The sequence below is a fragment of the Taeniopygia guttata genome, chromosome 1A, assembly GCF_048771995.1.
Source record: "Taeniopygia guttata chromosome 1A, bTaeGut7.mat, whole genome shotgun sequence".
Classification (NCBI taxonomy): Eukaryota; Metazoa; Chordata; class Aves; order Passeriformes; family Estrildidae; genus Taeniopygia; species Taeniopygia guttata.
Window position 1 is genome coordinate 21,179,361 of NC_133025.1, and position 27,001 is coordinate 21,206,361.

Consider the following 27,001-nt stretch of genomic DNA (forward strand, 5'->3'; position numbering starts at 1 on the left):
GCTGCCTAAGCAAGTGGACATTCCCTGCACAGAGGCTCCCTCGCTGGCATATTTGTGACCTCTCCAAACAATTTTGGTGCAATGATGTGTCCAGTGGTCTACATATTTGTAACCCTTCCCAGCAATACAGTCTCAGAAATAAGATGTCATAGCCATCAGTCATCAACAATTCATCTTTCCCATAAAGCTATTGGATGTGACAGTAAACAGTCACCTTCAGCTAAGTCCATTCTGAAAAATTACTTGAAGGCAAATTGTTGAAAAACAGACTCTTGCAAATGGGAACAGTGAGACCTGGGCTGATTTGCCTTAGGTATGGATACAAGGTCACATAGTAGGACAGTTGAGGAAAAACATCAGCATATGGTGCATAACAGGATAATTTTAATAACAAAATTGCTAATTTTCACCTCTTACTTCCAAAGATTACTTTGGCCTATCTGGAACCTGACCTCTTCCCTCCACGGGTTGTTCCGAGGTTGCACTGATACTTGATGATACCACACACAGGAAGGTTTCTTCATTGGTCACCTCCCAAAGAAATACCACACTGAGCAAAGCAAGGGAAGGATTTGAGCCAGCACTGCTTTCCTTACCAACAGCAATAAACTTGCAAAGAATTCGTGCCCACTCCCACAAACCTTCCACGGCAAGGGGTGAGAGAAGGGGTTCAGATTAAGGAGTGATTCAGTGAGGTGGAGCTCTTATGCCAGAAGCATGAATTTCCATGCCAGGATAGTTCTGAAGGATGAGGCACTACCACCAAAAAGCATGACAACAGGGAAGATATTGAGATCACTGGTGCAGAAGTAGCTCTTCTCATGTGTTGTATACATAGTGAGTACAATTCCAGTGTATTTTACAATGGCTCTACTCCTTCAAAACTCCGTGAGCAACAAGAGCATTTGAAATTCACCACCTTTGCCACTGAGTGCTGTTTTTACACCATACAAATTGCCACTAGATGGATTACATGTCAGGTTTTGGAAGGTTATATGCATCATCCCCTTTCAGAAGCATCCACCACTTATTTATGCACTGAGCACTCAGCACTTAGTCAAATTATTTTCATGTTACCACAGAACAATGAGCTCCTGTAGCCACATTTCTACAGGAAAGACTGCAAATATCAGCAAGTGCCATAACGTTTACCATGTCTGCAGTAGCATTCCTGCAACACTCAAGAAAGATTTTATCAAGTCTGTGCTGTATGCTCTTAGCAGCTTATCAGAGCCACTAGCTTAAAAGTATTCTCAAACAGAAGTGACAAAAAAGTTCCTATTTCTGTAGTTCATGTACTTAAGTGCAAGAACGGCATACATGACTTACAGCCCTTTCAATACTATAGCAATCAATGGATTTACAGCATCTTTAGAACACCATGCCTGAACTTCTCCCTCTGAGATCTGCAAGTGCCCTTGAAACACTTGGCCATTGAGTGTCTATCTACTGTTTCTTGATATGAACTTTCCATATGTAATAGAATTTCCATACTCAGAGAAAAGCTACCATCAGAGTGCTTTTTAAGTGAAGCATTTGGAAGAAGGTACCTGTAGGATCTTAGGAAAACATCAAAATTTAAAGAGTGAATTGCTTCTTTAGTCTGTTTTCAAAAGACCAATCCTACTTCAGATCCCAGCTATTTTATGTTGTATACTTGAAAATTCTAAAGGTTCAGGAATGGACAGAGTAGTCCAAAAACACCATTTCATTTACATTAACAATAGTTAGGAGATCCATGAGTTTGGGGGTTAATAACGTCAGAGAAGATGCATGTGATCTCACCTGCTCTCTATTTCACCCTCTGTTTAAGAAAGAAAAATACCCACTACAATTCCAGACTCTTTCCTTTCCCAATAAAGAAGAACAAGATTGTCTAGAATATTTTATTTTTCAATTCCAAAAGAATATTCAAATGAATAATTCACATTAGTGACTGGAAAAACTAAGTAACTACAGATACATAACTTCATAAATAACTTTTCTCCAGAGTATGTGAAAGTGTTCTGAATATCAGCATTTTGTTCAAATAAGAAGCACTTAATTATAGTTTTAATTGATTAATTGATTTAATTGATTAAATGTACTTAACTACATGTGTTCAGAGGGAAGACAATCTGTGTAATTATATGCTACATTCAAAAAGACCAGTCATTTGTTTCCACTGCACAATTTATTCAGTTTCAAATTAGAAAAAAAGTACTATGTATTTGACAATTTGCATGCATAAACTCAAAACACTTCAGCTCAAAAAATTAATTGATTTCTTCCAGTCTTGTATTAAGGCGTTCAGGAATTCACCTAGGCAGACAAATGTCAGGATTAAAAAAAAAAAAAAAAAAAAAAAAAAAAAGAATCAAAACAGACAGACAAGTTACAAGTCAGATTTACTTCTGTTAACAAATATGACCAGAGTGAGTCCTGGTAGTAGACAGTTGCATTCCTTATCTTTTCAGTGTGTATAGCTGACAGGAGTCAAAGTGATTGGGGAAGAGTTATCTTCAGCAAAAGTTTCTTCAACAGTTTCTTGATTTGGAGTGCTGAATAAGCCATTGTAATGTTATGTCTGCCAGGATAGATAAAACAAAACGAAAAACTCAACAGCCTGTTTGTAGACTGTAGAAGCACAACAGAACACCAGCAAGTTCATACAAATACAAAAACCCCAACCAAACAAAACCCAGAAACCACAGGTTCTCATTCGCACATAATTAAAGTTCATTAAGGTCAACTTCCAGGTGGCACTTTCCTAGCTATGTTTGTATGTTTATAAATCATGTTCATTTTGTATTTTTGAAGTATAATGACTGACATCAAGTTCTCTAAGCCATAGATAAGGAACTGTTGAAGAAGCAAAGATTTAAGATGACCATAAAACAAACTGTAAAATCCAGACTAGAATGAAATGCTGAGTGAGAACAAAGGCAAATACACAAACAGAAGAAATGAGAAGGGCAAAGATCTGTCAACACATTAAGAAGCTATTTAGGTAGGTTGTAGGAGTCCAAGGTCTCTGAAAGACATGCAACATTGGACTAAAATTTGATAGCTGAAATTGGCACCCCTCCTAATGCAATCCAATGAATTGAGCTGAAAACTGCAGCAGTTCACAAACTGATTCATGAGCAGATTAGATTTTTTTGCCTCAAGGCAGTAGCATCTGTCAGGAAGGCAGGAAGGATGTCAGGGGGCAGCAGCAGCTCTAGCCCTCAAATTGAAATTTGTTGCCATATTTGTCTTAAGTTCAAGACAGCACTACATGAATATCCTTGCAGACCAGCTTAGGCTTTGAGACTGCAGAAAACAGCAACCCACTGCACTTATATCAAAGCTATTAACTATATAATTATCTTCCACAGTCTCTCAGGACACAGTAACTGGCAGCCTTACACATATAGCTCCTGATGAGACCAGTTAGCTAGGCTGCAGATCACACTGAAAAACCAGTATCATCTCATTCAACTGCACTGACATCAGTCAAAAGCACAGAGGAAGACGACAGCTGCCAATCTTGTCTTTAACAGACTAGTAGATTCATCTCTTTAATAAGCTAGCATAACAGTCTTTATAAATGGTACTTGCCACCCCTTTAGTCTCCCCAGCTTCTCGCCCAACCTCTTCTCTCAAGGTCTTCCTCAAAATATGGCACATGGTGCTCCAACAATGCCTACAGTCCAAAATGGTATACACAGTGTGCTCCCATTTTTTATTTTGTTTTTGGCAAACATTCAAGAACCTGGCTAGTCTTTCTAGGTACAATATTACACTGGAAGATACCTGACCAAGTCTCAGCTAGGATTTAAATCTTTTTTATCACTACTCCCAGAACTTCCACAAGTAAGTAATCTATACTGTTTTACATTAATGATCATTGTTTCATGCAAATTTTAGCATGCCTTTTGTTGCATGCTTTTCTCCTCCAGGGCATCCAGATAAATGGACTGGGATCAAAATCTATTTTTCTCCATGATTCTTACAGAAATTAAGCTGTTTTTACTAGTTTCCAGTCTCAATGCCACTTCTAATTGGCAGCCTTACCAATTTGATGAGGATCAAGCACAGCATTTCAAAAACCTCAATCATATTCACTGCCCTTCAACTACTGAGATTATTCTGTGTTGTCTTCTACGGCCCTTATCTCCTGAAGTCTAATCTTCCCCAGTGTAGCAGCATCTTCTGTGCATCTCCCTCACTCAGGTAACAGCTGCACCCCAAGCTGCAGCAAACATGGGTCTGGTCTCCTCCAAACTAACATACCCAAGTCATGTACACCACTTCCAGGAGAAGCCCTTACTGCCTAACACATCTCTGCACACAGCTGAACTCTCCCCCAGCTCACTGAAGTCCAGGTGTCACAGTACAGTCTCCTCACCATCTCCACTACCTGGTTCTCTCTGTGTAGGATGGAAATTTCCCCTGCTGCTCAGAGAAAGTGGCTTTCTTCCCATTCCCACTCTCACAGTTTCTCACTCAGCTAAACCTTACAGGGCTGCCCAGCTCTTCTGTCAGGTCTGGCTTCCTCACGTAGCAGCTATAAATATCTAGCCAGGCTAGATCCCATCCCATCCAGCACCACTTGTTTCAGCAGCATGCAGAGGAGGGTGGCACAGAGGTAGCATGGCCTCAGACAACTGCAGCTGCTGCTAGCTTCATCCCTTCCTCCTGCCCTGTGGAGGGAAGGGAATGGGAGAAAATGACAGAGGAAAGGGACAAGAAAGTGGAAGACAGGAGAAAGAGGAAAAGGCAAAAAGCAAAGGCAGATGGAAGACAAGTTGATGGGGATATATCTTCACTGACTACAGGATACACTCATTGCATTTCCACTTGTAAAAAGCACCCATCCCTCAGTTTGAGGAACTGCCACATGCTCATAAAACCTGCTTCCCAAATAAAACCATGTATGGAGTAAAACACTAACATTTTTTTGGGATCACCTAATAACTGAAAGGCCTTCATATGCAGCTACTGTTTTTTCAAAAGTAACACAGGTTTCTTGTAAAGGATTCAATTACTCCAGGCTTTATATACACTTTTCCATGGTCCCTGTCAAATTAACTTCTAATGGAATTAAATATTTCTACAAGTTTCTTTTTTAATTACACAAAGCTCTGTGTTGAAACAAATACAGTGGCATACAATATTTGCAAAGTATCTTTCAATGCAACTTGAGATCTATTGAGATCTTCAATAATATAGTGGAGATAGATGTTCAGACCTGATGTAATCCAAAGTACAAACCACACACTGATGACACCAAAAGAAGCTTACCTATGTTATCCTTCTCTTTACAGGAAATAGAATAGCAACAGATTTCTCTGTCTTGAATAGCTGAAAGGTTTCTGCAGAAACAAAAACAATAAGTACTGTTATAACCCCATAAACACTGAGAACAGAAATTTCCATTAAATTATATGTTTTCTGCTTTTTACTCAGTGGGTTCAATTCTGTTCTCAGATGTTAATTTCTTAAAATATGCTACTGCACACAGAAAATCACGTATTTCTTAAACTTTAAGGATCAAAAAGTTATAAAGTCATTTCACAAAAATTTTAATTTCTCATTAGGCCAGTGTAATAGTGAAAAATATAATCACAGAAATCCATAAGCTAAAAATACTGTTTTGTGGTCACAACCAAGTATTACCCATATCTTATCATTCACCTTTTGCTCTTTTCACTTAGAATTCTGAGGTTTTTTCTCCAGTAAATCATAATAAAATATCAGTGCTCAAATGATCACACCACTTATCTTCAGGGTGTTTACTATATCATACTTAATATATCACATCTGACTCCTACTGAAAGGATGCCTGTACATTTAGGAAGAAACTGATTCTTAATCAATTCTTTCAGGGAATTCTCCAACCCCCTTCAGAGCTTCTGAACACTTTGTTATTTTTTCATTTATTTATCCTCACACAAGTGACACTGACATGCACAAAATTTTTCCTGAAGCAGGTGGGAAGTGAAGGCACTGAGAAGTCTGAAGACTGTACAAGAGTAGTAACGAAGAAAACTGAACATGGACCTTCCTCGACTTCAGGAGAGCAGACCTGGCCTCTTCAGGGATCTGCTTGGGAAAGTCCCATGTAGTTAGGCCTGTATCAAAGAAGGGCTAAAGAAACCCAGGTAATATTCAAAGTTAATCTCCAAATTTAAGAATAATCTATCCTAACTAGCCTGGAAAAAACGCTGAAAGACATTAAGTGGATGAACAATAAGCTCTTGGCAAAACCCAGTAATTAAAAGGAAGCATACAGAAGGTCGAAACAGAGACAGGTAACCTGGGAGGAATAAAGAAGCATTGTCTAAGAATGCAGAGACACCGGTAGCTCAGCCAAAGCCCAGGTGAAGTTGGATCTCATGAGGGATGTCAAAGAAAACTAGAAAGTGACAAATGGAAGACAAGAGAAAATGTGCACCCATTGCTCAATGAGACAGGGGACCTGGTTATAAAGGACATGAAAATGCTGCCTTTGCTGGCAAGACTAGCCTTCAGAAACACCAGGCCCCAGAGATGATGAGTAAGAGCAAAGAAGTTGTACCCTTGATGGAAGAGGATCTGATCAGGGAATAAATAAGCAAACTTGACATGGAGAAATCCATCAGCCCTGGTGGGATGCACCTACAAGTGATAAAGGAACTGGCTGATGTCATTGTGAGGCCACTTTGAGCAACCATGTCAACTGGGAGAGGTGCCTAAGACCAGAGAAAGGCAAAAGTCACTCTTCAGAAAAAGGATGACCCAGGGAAGTACATGACAGTCAGCCCCACCTTGATTCCTGGGAACGTGATGATGCAACTAATCCATGTCAGGCATATGACAGACAAGCAGGTGACCAGGAGTAGTCAGCATGGATTCATACAAGGGAAATAATGTTTGATTAACTCAATAACCTTTTACAATGAAATCTACAGTTTGGTAGATGACAGGAGAACAACAGATATTGTGCACCTGGACTTGATTAAGGCATTGACAGTGCCTTCCATAATATCCCCACAGACAAGCTGAGGGAGTATGGGTTGGATGCAGAAATGGCAAGGTGGACTGAAAACTGGCTGAACACTGGGTGATCAGTGACACAAAGACAAGCTGAAGCAGTGACCACCAGTGTACACCAGAACCAATACTGGTGCAATCCTGTTCTACATCTTTATTTGTTGCAAATGATGGGGCAAAGCACAAGTTTGCTGATGACAGAAAACTGGGAGGAGTGGTCGATACACCAGCGGGTCGTGCTGCCACCCAGAGGGACCACCACAAGCTGGAGAAAAGAGCTGGCAGGGAACCTCATGCAGTTCAACAAAGGAAAGTGCAAAGTCCTGCACCTGGGGAGAAACAACCCCAGGCACCAGGATATGTCAGATGCCAACTGTCTGGAAAAGTAGCTTTGCAACAAAGGATCTGGGAGTCTTGGCAGGTCACCAGGTTGAACACGACCAAGCAGCGTGGTAAAAATGCTAATGGTATTCTGGGGTGCACTAGGAGTGCTGCCAGCAGGCTGAAGGAGGTGATCTTTCCCTTTTACTCAGCATCAGTAAGGCTGTACCTGACCAGCTGTGGACCATTAGTACAAGAGGGATAAGAATTTATGGAATGGGGCCCAATAAAGGACAACTAAAATAATGAGCAACTCACATACTAAGAAAGGCTGAGGAGCTGGGACTGTTTAGCCTAGAGAAGAAAAGGCTTAGGGAACTTCTTATTAATGTGTACAAAAATCTGAAGGGAGCCTGTAAAGAAGATGGAGCCCAGTGATGGGACAAGAGGCAATGGCCATGAATTGAAACACAGGAAGCTCTCTCTGAACACACAGAAACACTTTTTACCTCTGAGAGTGACCAAGCACTAGCAAAGGCTGCCCAGAGAGGCTGCAAAGTCTCTATCCTTGGAGATGTTCAAAAGCTGTCTGGACATGGTCCAGAGCAAGCAGCTCCAAGGGGCAAAAGTCACTGCTTGAGCAGGTAGATGACCTCAAGGTTCCTTCCAACCTCAGCCATTCTGTGAGCCCCACTTTAGTAACCCAGTCTTTGGACCACCCTTACTATAGCAAAATCTCACTTCACTTTCTACTAATTGAAATTATGTGACTTATGAATCCTATTTCACAAAATTAGTGCTATACTGGTCATTTTTACAAAATTGTGTATTTTCTTTACAATTACATTTACTGTGCATCAATTTGTTAGTTTCAGTAATCCCTAAGTTGTGCTTTGGATATATGCCAAAAATACCTTAAATGACTTGCTTAAATTTACCAGCACTAGATTGATATGGTTCTGTTCTAATGCCATTCAAGCATTAAACTGACAATGCATTGTACTGCAAGAAGTCAAAATGACCCTTTCACTATCCACAGCAGTTCTATCCTCAGTGATGGGAAAACAGGATTATCTGAAATAACCTCACACAGCCAAGCAACAATTAAGAGAAATTAAAATCTACTGCAGTCAGTTATCAGCCTAGATTACGAAGTCAGGCGCCAGGAGAGCTCCAAGTGGAATATCTGAGAATGCAAAATAGCATCTTTTATAACCAGTTACTGCCATAGAACACCAATAATTTTGACTTACATATTGAACTTCACAGTATCTCTTAGCTTTTTACAAAACCCAGCTACTTACAATTTCTCAATTAACTGCTTCTCATCCAGTGCACCTGGGAGGTCTCGTTTATTTCCAAGAACTAACACCTGAAAGAAACAATTCATATGCCTATTAAATCTAGGAGCAACAAAAGTTTATTTTTGTCTGTAACTTTTTGTTGGCATCATTCTGGATCTCGCAGCTATTTAGAAAGTAACAGAGGACATATTCAAAATGACCAATGACTTTGGGAACATCATGGAAATCCTGCTCTTAGCCAGGACCAGATGCTGGATGAATACCCTTTGAAAACTGGGGTATGCTAGTATTAGAAGTCTCCTCTGGAAATGAATCTCTCCATTCTGGGTGGCATTACAGGATGGTGCCAGATTAAATTCAAAGAAATGTGGAAGAGAGCACTCATCAGGTACACTCAAACCACCAACGGATATTCAATTCAGAGGACCACTGATGTTAATCAAAAGTAGGACCCCAGCAGCAGAGGCTGGTCCTAAAGACCCAGACAAAATTCTCTCTACATTTTTTTGCTCCCTTGCTTCTTAACGCTGATGCACTGATCAGCTCAGCCTCTGAAGCAAGTATCACCTAAGCACCAGCCACCTCTCTCTCCAATTTGAGCATCGGCAGCCATTAGGAATTAAGTCCAAGAAATGCAGAAAATTTACTGAATAGATTCTGTATCTTTTTTAAGGCTTCAAGTATAAATGAAGGTCAGATAAATGGGTTGAGCACATTCTAAGATAAAGTAAGCAATGGAAGGTTTTTCTAGTTATGACTGCATTATTGTTTTCCAGATGTGCTACAATTCTAAGTCAAGACTCTCCCATTATATCCCATGAATCTGGAACACATTAAACTCATTACTTGCAGTAATCTAGAGTCTAGATTTAATAAAGTTGCTCTAAAATCCATAGTGCCAAATCTTGAGCACAATAAATTGAAGGAAGTTCAATACTAATTACTACATATGAAATAAAAGTAAGTAAAAAATACATCACTGCACCTTGGAAATTACTGTGTAGGTCTGCCTGGGCATTTGGAATCTGATATTATAACATATAAGAGGCAAGGAACTTAATTAAACACTACTGAAGATATGAGTAACCAATCATTTCAGTAAGAGTAAGAAGCAAAAAAGCACGCAAAGAAAGTGCAAAGGACAGGCAATGTCACTCCCCATAAACAGCGTAACTGTCGACTTTTGTAGGATTTGTTCAACAGATAATTAACATACAAAATCACCACAAAAATAGCAAACCTTATAAAAAAGATGGTGAATCACTTGAAAAACTCTCCTTTGAGAATAGTGGGAGGAAAGGAGGGAGAGAAAGAGGAAATACTGGAGGTACCATTTTTATACAGACCAAGTCCCAGGTATCCATGGGGTGTAGATGCCACTCCCATAACTGATGGCATGTGTACTTCCTTTTCCGCAGTCTGCCACAGTGGCAATGTCTGGATGGCTAGCATGTCCAGATGCTAACTAAACCTTCAGCTCCATTAGGCCTGGAATCATCTCCTGCCTACTGTGGCAATGTCTCAAGTTCCTGATGTGGTGGCTTATCTTATGGAAAGTCCCTTCTTTGGCTTTGACAGTGTTTTGACACATTTCAGTTGTGTTCTTTAAGTCCTTACACTGTCCACTCACCCTCAGGTAACTTTACTTACTTGTAGAGGCCAAGTGTCCAAATGACTGCTTACAAAAAAGGGACCAAGGAAGAGCCATCAAGTTGTGAGTAACTTCTTTCTCATTTGTATTTAGGACTCTTTTCTTTCTTATAATCAAGATATGAACTCTTGTTTGGTGGTGTCAACAGAAAGACCAAAGACAACCTGATTCCTAAATCGGCAGATTACATTTAAATAAACAACATTAGTCTTCACCTTCATATTCCTCATTATAATTTCAGATGAATACACTATTCTTTGACACTTCCAACTGGAGAACAGATGCATATTTGCATTTTTTCCACACAATTTAGCTTGAAATACTAAGTCAAGAAAAAGTCAGGACAAATAAAAAAAGCTCCTACACAATCTGTGGAGGCAGAGGACACCACTTGATGTTACTGTCTGCCAGCCTGCAGAAATACTGATCTCACATGCCATAAAATAACTGCCAGAAACATACCTGGGTCACTGGCTGAAACCCAGCCAACAAGGGAATGACTGGAAGCAATTACTGTCTGATAATGCCACATGTGAAAACACAATTTTTCGAACTCTATTCTGACTTTTAGACAAGAAAATGTACAAACACAAAGAAGTGCTCCCGAGTTGCTGACTACTATGAAAAAAAAAAAAAATCACAGTAATTTTTCTAAGCATGCTCAATGTATCAAGGCTGCAACATATATATAACCTAGTATTTTTAAGAGACCAGAGAAACCAACTCAGGAGGATTTAGACCACACTGTCAACATTGAGGTAAGAATAATAATGAAAGTACTTACTGGAATTCCATGCAGCTGTGGCTTATCTATCAAACTGTGAAGCTCATTCTTTGAAGCTTCTACTTTTTCTAAGTCTGCTGCATCCACCATGTAACTGCAACAAAGAAGAGTAATTCATGGTATTGACCATTAGCTGCAAAAATTTGCATTAAAACATCTGAAACGTGACAAACGTTTGATATTGACAAGAGCATTAGAAAAAGCCAAAGTTGTATAAACCCTGCATTTATTGATATAGGAAGATAACAGATTTAGGCTGTTAAATATAGCCTGTGGGGAAAAAATGGCCTGGAATATGCAATTACTCAGCTGTCTGGGTTGCTGCATGTGCAAAACACTACTTTAATTGTACTGGGTCTTCTTATGTGATGGAGGTGGACAGAAGAAAAGAAACTATTTTCTTTATGCATAATAAAATGTAATACCTAATTTTATAGTAATATATATTACAAAGTACATTTTCTATGGACATACAAAAGAAAACTTACACAACTGCATTGACTCCTCTGCAATAACGCTCCCACATGCTTCGAAACCTTGGCTGTCCTCCAATATCCCACACCTGAAAAGGTAAGAACACTACAACCTCTTAATGTTAAAATTGTTTTTAACTACATAGCACTAACCCAACAGAATAAATTTACTCTTACATGCAGCACGGAGGTGGTATTGCCAATTCCAAAATTTTATTAAATGGTCTTCTTGGCCCATTCTACCTAATGGGCAGGGACATGCACATTCACAGAGTATGTCAGGCCTGTGACACTAAAAGCTCCAAATGCTCTTTTGGAGAACGTTACCTTTTCCGACTCACTGAAAGAAAAGTCTTACTCAGATACTGAACTGAAGTGAATTATTGCAAATGCACAGTCTCAAAACAAAAAACAGTATAATCATTGTATGAAACAGTTATGCAGGTTAATATTTAATGCGGCTAGGGACACCTAAGTTAACCAGATAAAGACAGATAGTAAATAAACCAAGAGTTGGTCAGAGAGCACACTGAATCCACATAAGGGATGATACTCCACACTCCAAGAAAATTCAGTACCTCCACAGTTCTCCCACTGGTTCAACAAATGTGCTTTAAAAGACACATGGATAAATTAATCAGAAAGGAAACACTAGTATAGGTAGGCCTGAAGTGATTAAGCAGTGTTTCTTGAAGAAAGCTCAAATTCTGCTTATCATGTTACAGAAGTTCAAATCCTATAAATACTTACACATGTGATTAGTGCCCAGCAACCCCATGGAATTCCTGAATTTGTTAAAACATCAACACATTATTTTTCTGTAGAGTTATGTAGTCTGCTTTACTTCCAAAAAACCTGGCATTTTTGGTGGATGACAGTATCTTTGTTTCCAAACTGTTCCTCAGATCTAAGTACCAGGTAACATATATACATCATGCAGGCCAGGGCCGCATGATAATGTATCTTTTACAGCTACATCCAAAGACAGCTGTGTTACATGTGACAGTGTAATACAGTGATGAATACTGAAAAATAAAAGTAATGGAATTGTCCTCTGCCAAGGACAAAGAGAAGTAATTATTTCTTATTTTAAGAAGATTTAGCTATCAAAACAATATATACTGTATACCAGATCTAGGGGCATATGTATAACAGAAGAAATTAAATTTGGAAGTAATATATACAGAAATAAATTTTTTTAAGACTTGTCTTCACATTTACACTATAAATCCAAATTAAGCCTTCTATGGCAACAAAGCTTTACACAAAAGAGCAAGACTTCACAGACCCATGGAATAAGGCCTTTTTCAATTAATATCCACTATTTTTTGAATTTCACAGCCTGTAAATCATTTTTATGTATCAATTTTTATATAATTTTCAATATCCTATATTCATATTTTAGAAATAAGTATTTCCCAATTCACCATTAAAATAATTCCCTGATTGTTATCTTAACACTCCTTCCAACATAAAACTATTGTATCACCTAAATGTAGAGTACCTTTTGATGCCCTGAATAAGATCAAAAATTTTACACATGAAAGAGCTTCTCACCATGAAGTGTGTATCAGTTAATATCTGTACTGACATTTGAAGCACTGTATCAAAGGTCTTGGTAAAATAAATCTTTATACTTTAAAAGCTTGATCTTAAGGAGTATCCAGCATTATCGTTCGGTGACAAAACTTATACCAATACTAATTACTCCAATAACTCATAAAGACCTTGAAACTATCCAAAGCCATCTGGTGCACATCTGTGTGTCTTGAAAAAGAAACTAAATTATTTTCTTGGTAGACCAGAGGAAAAAAAAAAGGAAAGATGATAGGGCAGGCTAGTAGTCAGATTAGACTTTTGGAATGTTGATAGCCATGAAAATCTAAAAGATGATGTAGCCTGGACTAATCACAAAATAAATACAAGATAAAAAATACTGAGTTTGTCCTTGCTTGATGATATACTATACCTTGCAGTATTAAATTGCACTGCAGAACAAGATTACTCTCATTAGGAGAAAAAGTCACCTTGAAACAATGGAAAGATAAGTCATTTCCAGTCAGTTTCCCTAATCAGGCTTACAGCTATTCATTAAAGTACAACATGAAGGACACAATATAGACTAGGTGTTTTCAACAGCGCTTTAGAACCAAGTTTATATCAATACAGTAATAATTATCTGAAATATGAAAATAAATAAATGCATTAAATGCAAAATAAATACTCACCTCTTTCCCTCTGAAATCAAAATGGTTTTAATAGTAACTTTCTAATACTCTTTATTATAGTGAATAGCCAATGAAAGAGTTAACTACTTAATTCAAAATACAAACTGTTGCAACAAACCATTTTCACAGAACACAACTGAACAGACAGAACTGTGAGAATACAATAGGTACCCATGAAGGAAAGGCAAGAGATCTTAGTGTTAAAGAAGTTTTCTTGCATGAGCCTTGCATGTTTTGTGTATCAACTATTTTTGCATCCCAGTATTTAATACACAGGTATGTTCTGGGTATGAATGGGGACAGGCAGGAGACTAAACCTTAACAGCTGAACATACAGCTAGCTACAAAAAGTTTGTCTGGTTGTTTTTAAAAAGAGGCTGGTATTCAAATTTCTCCCATGGCTTTTACTGGCCCTTCAGGAAGAAAAGTTTCATAATATTTAAAAGGTCATTTTATCCTAATTGATAAAATTGTGATTTTAATAATTAGGAAAAGATTACAGAATGACCAAACTGAGAGAAAGTTTCTTTGATACCCAGTACCACTGCCTCACAGGAGATTAAAATCTCAAGGATTTTATGTTCATGCTCAATCTCAAAGACACACATCTTGTTGGTACTGCATTTTAATCTGTTTTATTCATTCCTATCTACTTCTATAGTGTAGTAATTTTTATTGTGCTTGCAGGTCTACACTGTCATTAATCAGTGCAATGTGTTAGTCTGTAAACTAGATCACCACTGTTAACCATGTACTTACATGAGATATAGCAAATTCTTCTAAAAGTGGAAACTTTGGATTTATCTTTTTCCAATTTTCTAGGAAGACCTAAGGCTCCATCTTAAGACCATCTGTGTTTAAGGAGCAGATCCTTTTCTTTTGCACAGAGCTCTATCATGAGAGTTGAGCAAAAATGCACATTAATAGATTCAAAGATTTTTTAAAGTTTTCAATTACAAGAAGGTTCATTAACACTCTAGCTGTGTTTCTTCAAATTAGTTAATATTGTAGGAAGGCTTGATGGTTCATGAGAAAGTTGCAGAAAAAGTGTTTTCTACATATCATGTTACATGGCTTTTTTTCAGACATGCTGGGTAGGAGACTTCTTATGGACAGAGATTACAATGACAAATTTCTATCTTGATGTCAGTGTGTGGGCTCAGTACCTACAATCTGACAGTAGTCAGCAAAGTCTAGACAGCCTTTCAGTGATCACATATAACATCTTATTTAGGATGACAGAATTATGCTCTGGGCTTGACAGTACTGACTACAGCTCCTCTGACTATTATTACAAGAACTGAAGCCTCACTGCAGACATAGCTGTTTACATGCAGATATCTTAACCTGCAAGATGAATCCAACACTACAAATATTTGAACTCAACAAACAGTTGAGGAATTTGTTAAGCAAAGAGGAGTATTATGACAGAATAAGGCAGCACAAGTAACATCCACCACCACAGTGTACACAGAGAAGCCTAAGATGTGACCAATGAGTTCGCACATACACAGCAGTCATTGCACTCAGAGCCAACTCAGTGTGTAATAGGGAGCAACTGGAAAGCATAGGACAACTTCAAATAGCTAACATTTATTAATTTAATTCAGATGACCAAAATTTCTCTTTGCCTACTGAAGTGCTCAGAGGGTACCAACAGCAAGAAATTGTTCTGCTTGTTTCAACCACCTTGCCTACCTGGGGAAGCATTCTTGCAAAGCACCCACTGGTCCCCAGCAAGTTCAGACAACTGGCTCAGGCTGGGTTACTCACCAGCTGGTTGAGCTCACGAGGCACAAATCCTAAACAACCACTTATTCTAGACCGAAATCTCCAACCAAAAATAACCATCTTTTTTACCTAATAAACAGAAGAATAAAAAAACCTAATAACCTTAAACTTTTTAATAAATTGCCCTGTATATCCAAATCTACACAGCCTAACCTGTAGTACCTACCAGCCACGTAACTTAATATGGAAGTTAGAATATCTTACTACTTTAGAATACTTACTACTTATTATCCTATATATTGGATATTGCCCTTCATAGTTGCTCTGAGAGTCAAAAAAAGTGTGCAATGTGGTTACACATTCTTTTCTGCAGGCAGTATTTCCGAGAACAGTATGTTCTTTGAAATCAGTCTTGGCCCTTTAAAGAACTCTGCTCTCCCTCCTCACTGGTGATAAAGTCCAACTTTTAAACATAGCATTTAGGCATTTTAATCACATCAGATAAAAGAAAAAAGCTTTATGTGCATTTCAATGTTCACAATTTAATCATAATACTTTCACTGAAGAACTGGAAATAGAATTGCAACAGAAAACGTCAACAAAGTATCTTCAACTCTTGACAACAAGCACAGAGGCATTTCAATGGGAAGGAGTATTTCTAAGTGAGCAGGGGCTATTTGCTATTTTATCGAAGACACAAAATATAATGCTAGAAGGATCAACAGGTGGATTTTGAACAGGACACAAATCCACAGTCTTTATACTTCCTTAACTTCCTAAGGGTCCTACCAATCCACTTCTCTAGCCTGTCAAGGTCCTTCTGAATGGCAGCAGAACCCTCCGCTGCACCAGCCACTCTTCCCAGTTTTGTAGTACCAGCAACCTTGTTGAAGGTGCACCCTGTCCCATCACCCAGGTCACTAATGAACACACTAAGCACACTAATCCCTGGGATTTAGGACTAGTAACTGGGCTTCCTGCTGTGGATCACAGCCCTTTTGAACCACCAGTACAGCTCTTCCTTACAGATAACTATCATTAACACTGGGACATCCAGCAAAAATTCTTTTTTTACAGAAATAACCACTTTGACTTGAAATCAGGCCAGACACAGCACAGCTTCTTCAGAGTGATACAAGTCATACAGAATAGCTAGCATGTGCTGAAACACTGCTGGAGCTACACTCAGAGTACACACATAGGCTTGTAATACTGCATGACATTTGAAATTACAATATGACAGGCAATATAACCTGAATAGTAGGAGGAAGCATTACAAAGCAGGAAGATTCTGCTTCTATGAGGATGTGTAGAGACCTGAAAACGCTACTGTCCACAGCAGGAGTGCTGCAACAAAGGAAGCTGGCAAAGGAATGCACAGAGCTGGCATCCTTCTCCTGCCTCTCTGCCACATCAGAGCAAAGTGCAAGCAGCCAGAAGCTCAGTTTGCTCTCCTGCAGCCAGGCTGTGCAGGGTGTGGTGGAGGGACACCGGCATCTAGTGGTGACAGCTGGGGTGACCACAGGCCACTCTCCACTCCTAAGACCATCGCTGCAATAACCAAAGGTTGCTTAGCTGGAGGCTCCCAATCACTTCAAATAGCAGTTCACGATTGAAGTCTTCTAAGGTTCTTGAAACTTGGCTTGTTAAAGTAAATTTTATTAACTGCAGTCTAGCTTGTTGAACAGTAAATCTGACCTAAGCAAAAGGACAGCTAATACTAAGCAGATCCAAAAAATGGAAAAACTGTCAAAATCAAATCACTCACCAAACAGCAAAACTTGTTTGGAATTAAAATCTCAAACCAATTCAGTCAGATATTTTTGTCAGGGGAAAAAAAAAAAAAAAAAAGATCAATTTTGTAATGAACTTCAATAGAATAGTTCTAGCAGATCCCTACATTGTAGTACATAAAATACTTTGATGCTGGAAATCATCCTGCACTTCAATACCTCAACCACAACCTCAAAATATAAAGCTCCCTGCTTAGATTTCAAACACCATGTGGTAAAATCTTTCCTTTACTGCCTTCTGTTCTTGGAAATAATAGGTGACACATTATTAAACATATTGGTAAGTCAAAAATTGATAATTCACAGTTGAAGCTGACAGCCATACCTTTCTAAACAGGTTTAGCTTCAATTCAAGAACATCTGAAACTGGCATCTTCCTACAAAATGTTTTGACTTGAATAAATAATCAGTGTTTTTCTTTTAGTGTGGTTCAGATAAATTCGCATACACACACACATGCCAATGACCATACATTTACACATTAAGATCAGAGACTAAAAATGAGAATAAATCTACCAGCCTTTGGAAATGACTGCCAAAATCAGAAGAAAGGAAAGAAGACCATGGGTTTCAGTTCTTTCTGCCTTCTGGAATTGTACAGAATCCGCAGATGGAACTGAAGAATACAGGCATTGACACTGCCCTAGCATAGTACTTCCTACTTAGTGGCCTACACCAAAATAGGGCAAAAAACAGATAAAGGATTAGTATCACCTAATTGCTGGGTTTTCAACTTACTTTTCCAAAAGTGATCAATCCTATTACTTCTAGAATGCAAATTTTTCACTTGATGACTTTTTGACCCAGATGACTTCTCAGCCTCAACTTTATAGTAAGTTTAATTAATTCTGTTTTGTAGTGTCCCCTGAAACCTTGGAAAAATGTCAGGTCTTTGCTTAGTATAAACATCATTCCTGTCACGTTTAACAAACTTAATGGGTTTAGTACAATACCACTTTATCTATTAATTTTAATAGCTGACAATTGAATATAATAATATTTCTAGTATAATGGTTACCTGTTTTGTTGGGATAAAAAAGCCAAAGAAAATTTTACTGTGTGTTCTTGTTACTGTGTTGCAAATAGTTTATAAAAGGATTCTTGCAAGAGGCACCTCATCATTCTTGAGTCATCAACTTATCAAAAGATTGTCATTTTCCTCAAAGTAAAAAAATTTTGGAAACCTTATCTAGCAATAACCTGTAAGATTTTAACCTAGATACAGGAATAGTGACATACAAGTAGTTTACCCTGACATACTCTGAAGGAAATAAGCATCTATGCCTAAGAGTCATATTCCTCAACACCCCTTCTTTGCACTAAATGCTGTTGTAGAAGAGACACTGTGAGAATGAGTCAAGATTTCTTTCTATGCAGACTGGCTTCCAAATTAAATATGGTTTTTGAAACTAATAACATATAAATTATGTTAGCATTATCTTCTTATTCTTAAAATTTCTATTACGGCAACTATACATAAAATTACTTTTGAGATCAAAGAGTAAAACAAGGCACAGTTCCACAGAAACTTACCTACACCCACTCTGCACAACTTAACCTTGCAACATCATTTGCTCAGACATCCCTGGTATAAACTATTACTCAGTTCCTTCTTAAACTATCCTGGCTCAAAAAATACTTTATCTTGACTACTGCTTACTAGTAAAAGATTTTTGTCTAGTTTAATGGACCATCAACAACTTTTCTGTTTTCTTCTATATCTGACAATTCTGCAGCAGCACTGGTGCATCCCTCCAGCTACGCCGATGTTTTCTCTCTATCAATCATGGCCTCATTGCTTCTGTGCAGAATATAAAAAACAATGGAAATTCCTATTCCTGTGGATTATTTATCAGCTATGGTTGAATGCAGTAACTTTTTTATTGACTGTGGCACCTCTGGAATTTGATCAGTGGTTTAGGAGTCATACCGAACCAGCGGAAGAGTAACTACAGAACTGAGGGAGAACTCACATATTATGGAAAAGGAGGGAAAAGTCAAGGTAAAGACAAAAATCTAGATTCTCTTGATCTAATTTTATCTAGAAGTTGTGAATTTCACCGAGACAAATCAAATGGGCTCCCTTCATAATCAAACAACAGACAGTGCCCTAATGCTACCAGAGTGATTTATCTCTATTTTGATGTCTGTCTCTATAGCTGTAAGAGATGGTTCTCTGATAACTAATTTAAGCTAGATGTTTTATTTCAGCATAGCTAACGTGTGAGCTAAACCACACTCTCCATTGAGATACCAAAGTCAGGAGACAAGTCGCTCCAGATTTCACTTACAGTTGGGAGGAGAGGGGAACAAGAAGAGAGCAGACAGATACACCCTCAGAAGTCAACTCAGCTACCTCAGTATCTCCATATTTTATGACCTTCCTAAATCAAAAAAGTGCAAAAAAGCCTGTGCCTGGCATGAAATACAATGAAATCAAACAGATTAATGTAACAGAGAAATATATTACTATTACTTTACAAGAATTTAGTCTGGAGCTAGAAAAACAGGTAACGAACGCTATAAGTTTAAAATAAATTTCCTGTCTTCCATATTTCCAAGCGAAATCACTCTATTATTTATTTGCTTTGTATTAATTCAAACATGCACACCTACCTTTATGGTAACATTTCCTTTTGTTATTTTTCTCATATTGAAGCCTACTGTAGGAATCATATCTTCTGTGAACTGCCCCGACTAGAATATAAAACCAAAATTATATTGATTAGAAAACAGTTGATACATACAAGAAAGGTTTTCATTTGTAATCTAAAAAAATGTTACTTTACAATACTGTAAAATATCACATTAATTTTCAGCAAGAGCACTGGCCAGCAGTTCAATTACTGCATTGTCACATCAAGGAAGACTGTTCATTTCAGTCCCTTTAAATGATCTTTTATTCTCTTCAGCAACAAAGACCACCCCAGAAACCACGAGACTTCAGATAATCCTTTATCTGATCCTTTGGCAGCACAGCCAAAATATAAAATTGTAGGATGATTTGAGTTGAAAGAAACCTTCAAAGGTGACCTAGTCCTACCCCCAGTATGATAAAAATATTATAAAACTGGCTACACTATGATTTTTCCTGTAGTTTCTCACTGTTACCAGTAGTTTAACTCCAAATATAAAAACAGAGAAAGACTACGCATGCAGAAAATACCGTGTGCAGACTTGTTCCTTCTGCACAGGTGACAGCACAGGAATCCTGCTTCAGAGCTAACAGAATGCCATTAAGACAGAAAAGTACAAGGTACTAACTTAGTGTACTATAAACCCCCAGCACAAAAATGCTGCCTCCTCCCCCAGTTCAGAAAATATTTTCACAACAGAGACTTCTCATCAAACCAATGGGAATCTTACAGACTTCTACACACTACAGAAGACATCTTTTGAGGATAAAGACAGAACTCAGATCTGAGTAGGTAACTCATCACTCATTCTTCCTTTTGAAAATGCACCATTAACAAGCTGTTCTGTCTCCTGGACACAATACAATAAGACAGGCAGTTCATTACTAATGTTCACACAGAGGGCCCAGGTGCTCTCTGCAATGGACACAGTAAATCCTCATGTTCCAATCATCCAGCAAGGAAAGCAGCGCCTTCTGGGTCTGCCACCCTTCTGCATCTATCTGCCCATATTTACCTATCACCCCTTGTGCCCTGGCTTGTTGATTTTTCTTTTTTTTTTTTTTTTTTTTTTTTTTTGGAAGAAAATATGGGTACATATGGAGAAGGCAGGATGCAGTCATGTTCCATCCGTTCCCTCTCATCTGAGAAATGGAGGATCAGAGCTTGAGGGTGCACTGCAACAGCAATGTATCTTAGTCTACCCCTCCAGGGCTACTCCTGGGCTCTGTACGATTTCTGAAACTTTTTTCTGTTTGTGGTAGAGTGAGAATACACTCTGCCTCCAGTTTGCACTTACAATTAAAAGGTTAATTTTTAATCTGGGGCATTGAAAGCTGCATAACTTTTGACACCTACATGATTGTCCCACAAGGACTTGGAATTAGATCCTTCAGGAAAGAAACAACTTCCATCAGTTCTTTTTTCAACCTTACTTATGTGAATCTTCTTGCTAAATTCTGTACTGTATATCTTCACCATGCTTTGTCTTTTTTTTTCCCTTTTATTCCCCGCTTCAGTAACTTATCAACAGCAGAACGAAAAACAAAGTGAAAACAAAAGTCCCTGCAGTTTTATACAGACACACATACCCAGCACTCACAGAAGTTTTCAACTATAGTAAGACAAAGCCAACCAGTAAATCCTCCTGTGTATTGGGTACTGATCTGCCCAGGAAAAGGGTGGAGCCACCATCCCTGGAGGCATTCAAGAATGGACTGGATGTGGCACTTTGTGCTATGGCTTAGTTGACAGGACGGTGTACAGTCAAATGTTGGACTTAATGATGTTTGGGCTCTTTTCCAATCTTAATGATTCTATAATTATATGAATTTTTAAAAATATGTAGTACCTATATTTGTGAAGGACTGATGTATAAACACATATGAACACATAAAACACTGAAAATGTAGCATCATTTCTCAAGGACAAGAACGCTGGGGAAAGCAGACAGTTGACTCAGGAGGCTGTAGAAAGTTGGAATTCTACTTCTGTCAGCAAGTTATACATCACATGTAATATGCTAAAATGGAAGACAAAAATAAATAAAAAAACAAACCACTCTAAGTCCTCTAGTATTGGGGATAGAATGTAAAGAATTAGCATCTTCTTCATTGGTCTTCAGTCTTTTTCTCTAAAAATTCCCCATTCTGGTTGAATGGAATCATAATACAAAGAAAGTATTATGTCTACAGTTTTTTATTTTCCCACACAGTGCAGAAAAGAAAGGAATAGGTTCAACCATTTGCTCATGTTGGTCCAAGAGCTGTTTACTGTGTTGTAATGACCTGATCACCATAAAGTAAAAAGTCTGTACTACTATGCTTGGTAAGGAAGGCTTACATTACAAATTGCCCATTCTTGTGAAGATTTAAGAAGTGCAAAGAATTTTATTGTCATATGTCAATAAAAAACAGATTACCTCCCAACACAAATGAAAAATAACTGGTGCTAAGAAGTTTATAATGTCCTCTAAAAATTTCAGACTATTGAACTGATAATGAACACTGTCATTACCCCGTACCATATCAACAACCATGGACCAGATTCTACTCTATTATCAATGCAAATCCACAGTACATGGCAGTGACTTTATCCAAGGTTTCCATTGGATAACAGATATGGCTCAAACTCTGAAGAGCAGAGACTGTCTCAAAGGGTGTATATTCACAATATTCAGGGTGTATATTAGCACAATAGGATCTCTGAGTGCTCTTGCAAAGTGAAAAAAATTGTAATTTCCAATGCTTTTTCTCGATCCACTGCAGCTTACATTTTAAGTAGCCACTATTTTGCAACAGCTATTTTCACTGTCACACTCTAGCCATATATTCACAAATATAACAGAGAGTTCCCAATCTGTTTGCCCTTACACATCAACAGTATTCAAGAGAAAACGATTATTAATATTCTAATATAAATATTGGTTTATAGTTATTAAATATATACTTATCATGTACAATATTAGTCAGCCTTATCCTATTTTTTTTTTCAAAATTTGCCAACCACTTACCATGGCATGTCATCTCCAGACTGGAAGATCCAAAATCTACAAAACCTGAAATGTGTGACCCTCCCTAAGTTACAAAACATGAATGCCTTGTAGAATACTCTTAAATAATAACATTTACAGGGAAAATCAGACCTGCAGTAACAGGAGTGCTCTGGTGTTGAAGATAACATCCCAGAAACAAACACCTACAACACCATTTCATTGGTAGTACAAGGGAGTGAACAAAGAGTTACACACACAAAGTCTGACACCACACACTACTGAGGTCTCTGAGCCACTGTGTTCTTCTTCATTCTGTTCATGAAAACAATCCAAGAAGCAAGGAAATTTGTCACGCCTTTTCCCCATTCCACGGCAAGGCCCTCCCTTGGGAAATGAACACTTCTAATGGGCGTAAGAAGCACTGAGGCCTATCTCAGCAAGATTACCCGAGTGCCTGACAAACCAACTAAAATACCAGCTACAGGTATATTCCATTGATTGCTAATGTCACCCAAAACACACTTTTTGGGCACCTTTTTCTCCTGCTCTCTCTCCATTTCTTCATTAACACTAATGCATAATGCCTTATTTTTCCCTTAATCCGTAATCTTATACAAAAGCAAGTAACAAATATCATATACTCAATCCCTCTGACTTTAACCCATACACCTCCCAGTATGGTTTTTAGCTTTTCACATTAAGGACTGCAGAACATCTAGAAATTTTATTCTTCTAGCAGCTGAAGCTGCAATACAGTTCACAAGAGATACCACCTTGCAGAAAAGCTTCACTAAGCTTCATGATTAGCAGTAAGTAAATATAACATATACCCACGTTTATTTCCATCCCCTGATAGAAAGCTAATCTTTGGGACGGACCCAAATGCAGTTTGGAGGGTGCAACAAACAAAGACAAGAAATGTATTTTAGCATGGTGACAAAAGAAAATGTCATGGTAGGTGTCAGCATTAGAGGCTGCAAGGCCATCACCAGAGTGGGAACTGAATGCTGGAATCAGGCTTGGATGCTGGGGAAGAGCTATGGAGGATTTGTGGGAGGCATTAGCATTGCTGCAACTGCTAGGAGGAGATAATTCAGTAACAGACAATTCACGGCCTTGAGGGATGCACAATGTATTATTCTGGGATTCACTGACCATGGAAAGCCAATCTGAACCACGGCAAGAGCCCATGCCCACGAATCTGCTCCAAAATGGCACACTTTGCAGCCAGACCCAGAGGACATCTTCCTCCTCCCTCTGCAAACACCTTCATACACACCTTAGCCTCCTGCTGTGAAATTCTCGAGGTTGCAAACGATGCAAAAGCTGCCTCATGCTCTCTCCCGCCTGGCCCCCCTCCCTCCCGCCGCATCCCACCGCATCGCCGCGGGACCTCAGGGGACCGCGGCAGCACAGCCCGCACTTGTTGCCGGGGAAGGGCCGCGGGGCGGCGGCCCCGGGCGGGCGGGCGGGGGCCCTGCAGCCCCGCCGGCCGCGCCCGCCGCATCCCGCGGCCCTGCCCGCCGCTGGGCTCCGCACCGCCCTGCCCCGGGCCGGGGCCGCGTACCGCCAGCACGGTGAGCAGCGTGGTCTTGCCCGAGTACTGCAGCCCCACCAGCGTGAGCTCCATCTCCTCCTTCCAGAACAGCGAGCGCAGCCACTCCAGCAGCCGCGCCACCAGAGACAGCATCCCTCCCAGCGCCCCCGACCTGCGGCAGGCGCCCAGCCCCAGCGGCACCGCTTCGCTGCTGGGCATGGAGGCGCCGGAGGAGCCGAGGCCAGACGAGGCGAGGCGAGGCGGCGGCGGGGCTCGGGCCGGGCTGGCGGCGGCGGGGCTGCGCGGGGAGCCGAGCGCCGGCAGCGCCTCACGTGACGGCGCCGCCGCCCTTCTCCGCCTCCACCCGCTGCAGACAGGGGAGGGGCCGGGCCGAGCCGAGCCGGGCCGGGCCGGGCCGGGCCGGGAGCGGCGGCAGCGCCCTGCGAGGGGCCGGTGCTGGCCCTGAGCTCCAGCGAGGGGATGCGGCCGCGGGGCAGCAGCGCAGGGCGGCTCCGGCCACCGCGGGGTTACTGTGCGGGAACAGCCGGCCCTGGGGTGTGGAAGCATGGGACGGCCCGGCGCAATCCTGCTGCCATGGGCGGGCTTTACAGCATCCCACACCCCGCGAAGGGGGCCGAGGCCGCCCTGGCAGCACTGCCTTACGGGAGTTGGTGGGCTAGGGCTGCTTGACAGCATCGATTTTGTAGGTTCATCACATCTAGTGATGGCAGTTCTCACACCCCTAGGCTAGGGCTTCCACTTTCCCAGAAAACTCTGCTTGAATTCTGTATTGTGTAGGGACAGGCTTCCAGATCCAGGACCTACTATGGTTTTATTTTGTTTCTCCCGTGATGGTTTTTGGAAAATCATCCGTAGAATGACTCCTTGCCTCAGGAGATGCTTGTGATGGTGGTTTTGTGTTGTGATCAATGATGAGACATGCCATTTCACCAAATCTTCTGCCTGCACTGAAAAAGCAACTTGCCACATAGTCTTGCCATAGAGCATTAAGGAGAGGCTTGTTTTACCCATACACAAGGGGCTAACCCTTCTGGATCCATCTGCCAGTCTCAGAGCTTGCAACTGAAATGTGATGCTCCGGAAAGGTTACAGTGCTGGTGGTATTGCTTAATGAAGGACATTCATACAGGTATAAAGGCACATACGCATTTACTGTGGTTACCTTTTCTATTAAACATGGCACAAAGCATTTTGAAAATTCGGCTTTCTTGGGTTTTTTAGAGACATAATTCAGCAATCTAGATGATGCAGTTTGTGACAAAACTTTACTGGTTATGTCAGTTGGACCACAAAATCATGAAGCTCCCAAGAGCAGTTTGTTGTGGGCTAGCTGTAGAGGTGAAAAACTTTTTCATGCCCTGGTTTTGGTTACTGTCAACAGGACTTGTAGTGTAATTCTTAAAGTACTGAGTTATCACTCTTGTAAACTTAATTGCACATTTCCAAAATGACATTGGGTACTGGAGCTGGCCCTGCCACCCAATGGTAATGTTGGGAAATAATTTTTCATTTCTTCTCTTAAATCTGATTGCTTTAGTCCAGATTTTATATTCAGCGGCAACTCTCAAAAAAACAAGAGGGCGCTTCCTTTTTTTTTTTTTTTTTTTTTTTTTTTTTTTTTTTTTTTTAAATCAGGTTTTGTCCTGGCTAAAGGTAGTCCATTTCTCCTAATGCTGTTCCCTAGCATTGGTATTTTGGGTGGAGTCATAATTTTGAATGCCACTCTTAAAACTGTGACAGTGATAGTGTCTTCATCAGTTTCAAATCATGATACAGCTCTTGAAGTTACTTGAAAATTGGTGGCAGAATAAAAGGAACCAGGTCAGATCCTGCACAGAGGGAGAGCATAGCAGAGCTCTGCTGGTTTACTTGTTTCTGAGTACCAGCCACATGGCTACTCCATACCTAGGTACATCCTCACCAGCAGTCACAAATGTTTCAGCTAGTTCACCATTTACACTACAACTAAATGGGGAAATCACTGGGGGAATGGCTGGAAAAGTTGATGAAGTGATTTATTCTGGTTGGATATGTAAAAGAACTGGGAAATAATTCACAGGCAAATCACTAAACTTTCATTTTTCTGCTATGTATCTTGCAATTTTAAAAAACTTGTTTTGGCCAAAGCAGTTACTGAATTTTGGGTGAATAGGTGAAAGGTTTTTGGCTGCCCTAAAACTGATTATAAGAATTTCCCCCATCTCCCCTCACCTGGTGACATGTAAAATAAAGACAGTCCATTTGTGATTTCTGGAAATGAAGTGGTTCTGATTATGGCATGAGGGACAGCACATAAAATTGAGCAGTCTCTCTTTTTTGCAAGAAATACTAAATTTTAAGTAGTGTTTGAGTCTCATAGTGCTGGAACGCTAACATTTACTTAACAATACATTGTAGGTATAGTAAAACTGAAAAAATACATTTTAGGCATATCCTCATAACAGGCTGGCAGAAGATGCACAGATATTCTAAAGCATTAATTCAGTTGTAGACTGAAGTCTTTCATAGTGTCTCAGGAGTTTTGCCAAATC

General features: G+C 39.7%; 1 protein-coding gene across 1 annotated transcript; it reads right to left on the reverse strand.

Annotated features, from left to right (window-relative positions):
* Positions 1–2,158: 2,158 nt before the first annotated feature.
* On the reverse strand, positions 2,159–24,762 carry LOC100190084 (ADP-ribosylation factor-like 10C-like). The gene is given in 7 exon segments (NM_001245495.1): positions 2,159–2,566; positions 5,269–5,339; positions 8,625–8,692; positions 11,060–11,153; positions 11,548–11,621; positions 19,901–19,981; positions 24,480–24,762. Coding segments are annotated over 7 exon segments (627 nt in total). The 5' UTR covers positions 24,669–24,762; the 3' UTR covers positions 2,159–2,516.
* Between the last annotated feature and the right edge of the window lie 2,239 nt (positions 24,763–27,001).